The following is a 5000-nucleotide window of genomic DNA, read 5'->3' as shown; positions in this document are numbered from 1 at the left end:
AATAAAAGCACGGCAGCAGCGTCATGACTGGAGCACACTGACATACCTCTACAAAATAAAAGCACGGCAGCAGCGTCATGACTGGAGCACACCGACCTACCTCTACAAAATAAAAGCACGGCAGCAGCGTCATGACTGGAGCACACCGACCTACCTCTACAAAATAAAAGCACGGCAGCAGCGTCATGACTGGAGCACACCGACCTACCTCTACAAAATAAAAGCACGGCAGCAGCGTCATGACTGGAGCACACCGACCTACCTCTACAAAATAAAAGCACGGCAGCAGCGTCATGACTGGAGCACACCGACCTACCTCTACAAAATAAAAGCACGGCAGCAGCGTCATGACTGGAGCACACCGACCTACCTCTACAAAATAAAAGCACGGCAGCAGCGTCATGACTGGAGCACACCGACCTACCTCTACAAAATAAAAGCATGGCAGCAGCGTCATGCTGTCTTTGGGGGGTTTCTTCTTGCCTCGGCTTCTGGGGGACGTCATCTTGGGGTGGGCCCACTCGCAGCCTGGACACACACACACACACACACACACACACACACGCACACACACACACACACACACACACACACACACACACACACACACACACACACACACACACACACACACACACACACACACACACACACACACACACACCTTGCACTGTCAGTCTCCGCCATTACACTCAATAATACTGTTGTGTAGTCTAGTCTAATGTTGTGTAGTCTAGTCTAATGTTGTGTAGTCTAGTCTAATGTTGTGTAGTGTAGTCTAATGTTGTGTAGTCTAGTCTAATGTTGTGTAGTCTAGTCTAATGTTGTGTAGTGTAGACCGGTGGTTTTCTGGTGTGCACTGCATCCAAACTTCCAATGCAAAGATAATGTTTCCCCTTTCAGGGGTGCAAAAGTACTTGAGTGGATGGGAGGATACGTGGAAGGTCAGGACACGCCCACCTTTAAAGGTTGCTGCACATCTTGGATGAAGGAAGTGACACATCTTGGATGAAGGGAGTGACACATCTTGGATGAAGGCAGTGACACATCTAAGTGGAGTGGGAGAATGCTGCACAGACACGTTTCCCCCCTCAAGCACATGTGAGAATAGTCACTAGCCCTTTGTTTATTTCTGCCTCCTTAGGATTCTCCTCCACATGACTCTTTCCTAGTCAACCTTCTTGTCTTCTTCTTTAAAATTCATAATTTAGTCATCGCTCGTCAAACAACAATTTTAGTCTAAATAACAGTTCTGAGGCGATTAATGTTGTATGTATTGCTTTTTTTTTTTTTTTTTTTTTACTGTAATGGACTGTTCTGTACGGAGCCCCTAAAGGGACATGGGGGAAATTATTTTATTTATAATTTATTTTTTTATTTTTTTTAGACATGTATCTCGTGCGCACGAAAAACTATCTTGTGCGCACGATAAAGTTATAAAATTTTTTATTATTATTATTTTTTTCATTTTTTTTTTTCTTCTCTTTATTTTTTATTTTTTGTTTTTTTATAATGTCCTGTCCTTTTTTTTAGACATGTATCTCGTGCGCACGAGAAACTTTTTATAAAGTTATAAAAAAAAAAATATATATATTTTTTTTATACATATATCTCGTGTGCACAAGAAACTATTGTGCTCACCAGAAACTTTTTATAAAGTTATAAAAAAAAACGTTTTTTAATTTATTATTTTTTTAAATTTTTTATTTTTTTTAGACATGTATCTCAGGCGCACGAGAAACTTTTTATAAAGTTACAAAAAAATTTTTTTTTTTATTTTTTATTTTTTTTTTAGACATATATCTCATGTGCACAAGAAACTATCTTGTGTGCACGAGAAACTTTCTCGTGCGCACAAGATACATGTCTAAAAAAAAATAAAAAATTAAATTATACATTTAAAAAATTTTTTTTTATAACTTTATAAAAAGTTTCTCGTGCGCCCGACATACATGTCTAAAAAAAATAAAAAAAATTAAATTATACATTTAAATTTTTATTTATTTATAACTTTATAAAAAGTTTCTCATGCGCACAAGATACATGTCTAAAAAAAAAAAAACTAAAACAAATTATTAATTTTTTTTCTTTTTCTTTTATAACTTTATAAAAAGTTTCTCGTGCGCACGAGATACATGTCTAAAAAAAAAAAAAAAATTAAATTATACATTTAAATTTTTTTTTTTTTATAACTTTATAAAAAGTTTCTCATGCGCACAAGATAGATGTCTAAAAAAAAAATCTAAAAAAAATTATTATTATTTTTTTTTTATAACTTTATAAAAAGTTTCTCGTGCGCACGAGATACATGTCTAAAAAAAAAAAAAATTTAATTATACATTTACATTTTTTTTTATAACTTTATAAAAAGTTTCTTGTGCACATGAGATACATGTCTAAAAAAAAAAAAACTAAAAAAAAGTATTTTTTATTTTTTTTTATTTTTTATAACTTTATAAAAAGTTTCTCGTGCACGCGAGATACATGTCTAAAAAAAAAAAACTAAAAAAAAATATTATTTTTTTTTATAACTTTGTAAAAAGTTTCTCGTGCGCACGAGATACATGTCTACAAAAAAAAAAAAAAATTATACATTTAAATTTTTTTTTTTTATAACTTTATAAAAAGTTTCTCGTGTGCACAAGATACATGTCTAAAAAAAAAAAAAACTAAAAAAAAATATTAATTTTTTTTTTCTTTTATAACTTTATAAAAAGTTTCTCGTGCGCACGAGATACATGTCTAAAAAAAAAATTAAATTATACATTTAAAACATTTTTTTTTTATAACTTTATAAAAAGTTTCTCGTGCGCACAAAATACATGTCTAAAAAAAACAAACTAAAAAAAATTACTAATTTTTTTTTTCTTTTATAACTTTATAAAAAGTTTCTCGTGCGCACGAGATACATGTCTAAAAAAAACAAACTAAAAAAAATTACAATTTTTTTTTTTTTCTTTTATAACTTTATAAAAAGTTTCTCGTGCGCACGAGATACATGTCTAAAAAAAAAAAAAAAAAAAAGAAAAAAAAATACAATTTCCCCCATGTCCCTTTAGGGGCTCCGTAGTTCTGTGTTTAAAATATACTTTTTTTTTTGCGCCCTGCTAAATTCCACGAGCCCTGCGGAGAAAGTTCTCATTAGTTCTTCTTGCAAACTACCCCCAATGTTGTGATGCCAAATGTCACTAATTTATGTTGTATTTGTCTTTTGGCCAAAATGTTCCTCTCCAAAATGGGTTTATTTTGTGATTGATGCTGTATTACTGCCTTTCTCAATGTTCAACCAAAACATTCCGTCTGTTTTTTGCTCTTGCCTCTTTGCCCATCACTAATTTATGTTGTATTTGTCTTTTGGTCAAAAAGTTTACTCTCCAAATGGGTTTATTTTGTGATTGATGCTGTATTACTGCCTTCCTCAATCTTCAACCAAAACATTCCTGTTCACAAACAGTTAGTCTGTGTTTCGCTCTTGCCTTTTTGCCCATCACTAATTTATGTTGTATTTGTCTTTTGGTCAAAATGTTCCTCTCCAATTAGTTTATTTTGTGATTGATGCTGTATTACTGCCTTCCTCAATGTTCAACCAAAACATTCCGTCTGTTTTTTGCTCTTGCCTCTTTGCCCATCACTAATTTATATTGTATTTGTCTTTTGGTCAAAAACATTCCTCTCCAAATTAGTTTATTTTGTGATTGATGCTGTATTACTGCCTTTCTGAATATTCAACCAAAACATTCCTGTTAACAATCAGTTAGTCTGTGTTTTGCTCTTGTCTCTTTGCCCATCACTAATTTATGTTGTATTTGACTTTTGGTCAAAATGTTCCTCTCCAATGGGTTTATTTTGTGATTGATGCTGTATTACTGCCTTCCTCAATCTTCAACCAAAACATTCCTGTTCACAAACAGTTAGTCTGTGTTTTGCTCTTGTCTCTTTGCCCATCACTAATTTATGTTGTATTTGTCTTTTGGTTAAAATGTTCCTCTCCAAATGGGTTTATTTTGTGATTGATGCTGTATTACTGCCTTCCTCAATGTTCAACCAAAAAATTCCGTCTGTTTTTTGCTCTTGCCTCTTTGCCCATCACTAATTTATGTTGTATTTGACTTTTGGTCAAAAGTTTACTCTCCAAATGGGTTTATTTTGTGATTGATGCTGTATTACTGCCTTTCTCAATGTTCAAGCAAAACATTCCTGTTCACAATCAGTTAGTCTGTTTTTTGCTCTTGCCTCTTCGCCCATCACTAATTTATATTCTATTTGTCTTTTGGTCAAAATGTTCCTCTCCAATTAGTTTATTTTGTGATTGATGCTGTATTACTGCCTTTCTCAATGTCCAACCAAAACATTTTGTCTGTTTTTTGCTCTTGCCTCTTCGCCCATCACTAATTTATGTTGTATTTGTCTTTTGGTCAAAATGTTCCTCTCCAATGGGTTTATTTTGTGATTGATGCTGTATTACTGCCTTCCTCAATGTTCAACCAAAAAATTCCGTCTGTTTTTTGCTCTTGCCTCTTCGCCCATCACTAATTTATATTGTATTTGTCTTTTGGTCAAAATGTTCCTCTCCAATTAGTTTATTTTGTGATTGATGCTGTATTACTGCCTTTCTGAATATTCAACCAAAACATTCCTGTTAACAATCAGTTAGTCTGTGTTTTGCTCTTGCCTCTTTGCCCATCACTAATTTATGTTGCATTTGTCTTTTGGTCAGAATGTTCCTCTCCAATGGGTTTATTTTGTGATTGATGCTGTATTACTGCCTTCCTCAATGTTCAACCAAAAAATTCCGTCTGTTTTTTTCTCTTGCCTCTTTACCCATCACTAATTTATATTCTAGTTGTCTTTTGGTCACAATGTTCCTCTCCAATTAGTTTATTTTGTGATTGATGCTGTATTACTGCCTCTCTCAATGTTCAACCAAAACATTCCTGTTCAAAATCAGTTAGTCTGTGTTTTGCTCTTGCCTCTTTGCCCATCACTAATTTATATTGTAT

General features: G+C 33.3%; 1 protein-coding gene across 1 annotated transcript in view; it reads right to left on the bottom strand.

Annotated features, from left to right (window-relative positions):
• Positions 1-1325, bottom strand: part of plppr3a (phospholipid phosphatase related 3a) — a 26777-nt gene extending 25452 nt beyond the window's left edge. Inside the window, exon 1 of the mRNA XM_062039935.1 lies at positions 425-1325. Within this exon, the coding sequence (XP_061895919.1) occupies positions 425-505 (81 nt within the window). The 5' untranslated portion in view covers positions 506-1325. The remainder of the gene's footprint in view (positions 1-424) is intronic.
• Between the last annotated feature and the right edge of the window lie 3675 nt (positions 1326-5000).

Source organism: Entelurus aequoreus, linkage group LG03 (genome assembly GCF_033978785.1).
Source record: "Entelurus aequoreus isolate RoL-2023_Sb linkage group LG03, RoL_Eaeq_v1.1, whole genome shotgun sequence".
Lineage (NCBI taxonomy): Eukaryota > Metazoa > Chordata > Actinopteri > Syngnathiformes > Syngnathidae > Entelurus > Entelurus aequoreus.
Note: the sequence above shows the minus strand (reverse complement) of the source record. Positions and strands in the feature narration are given on the sequence as shown.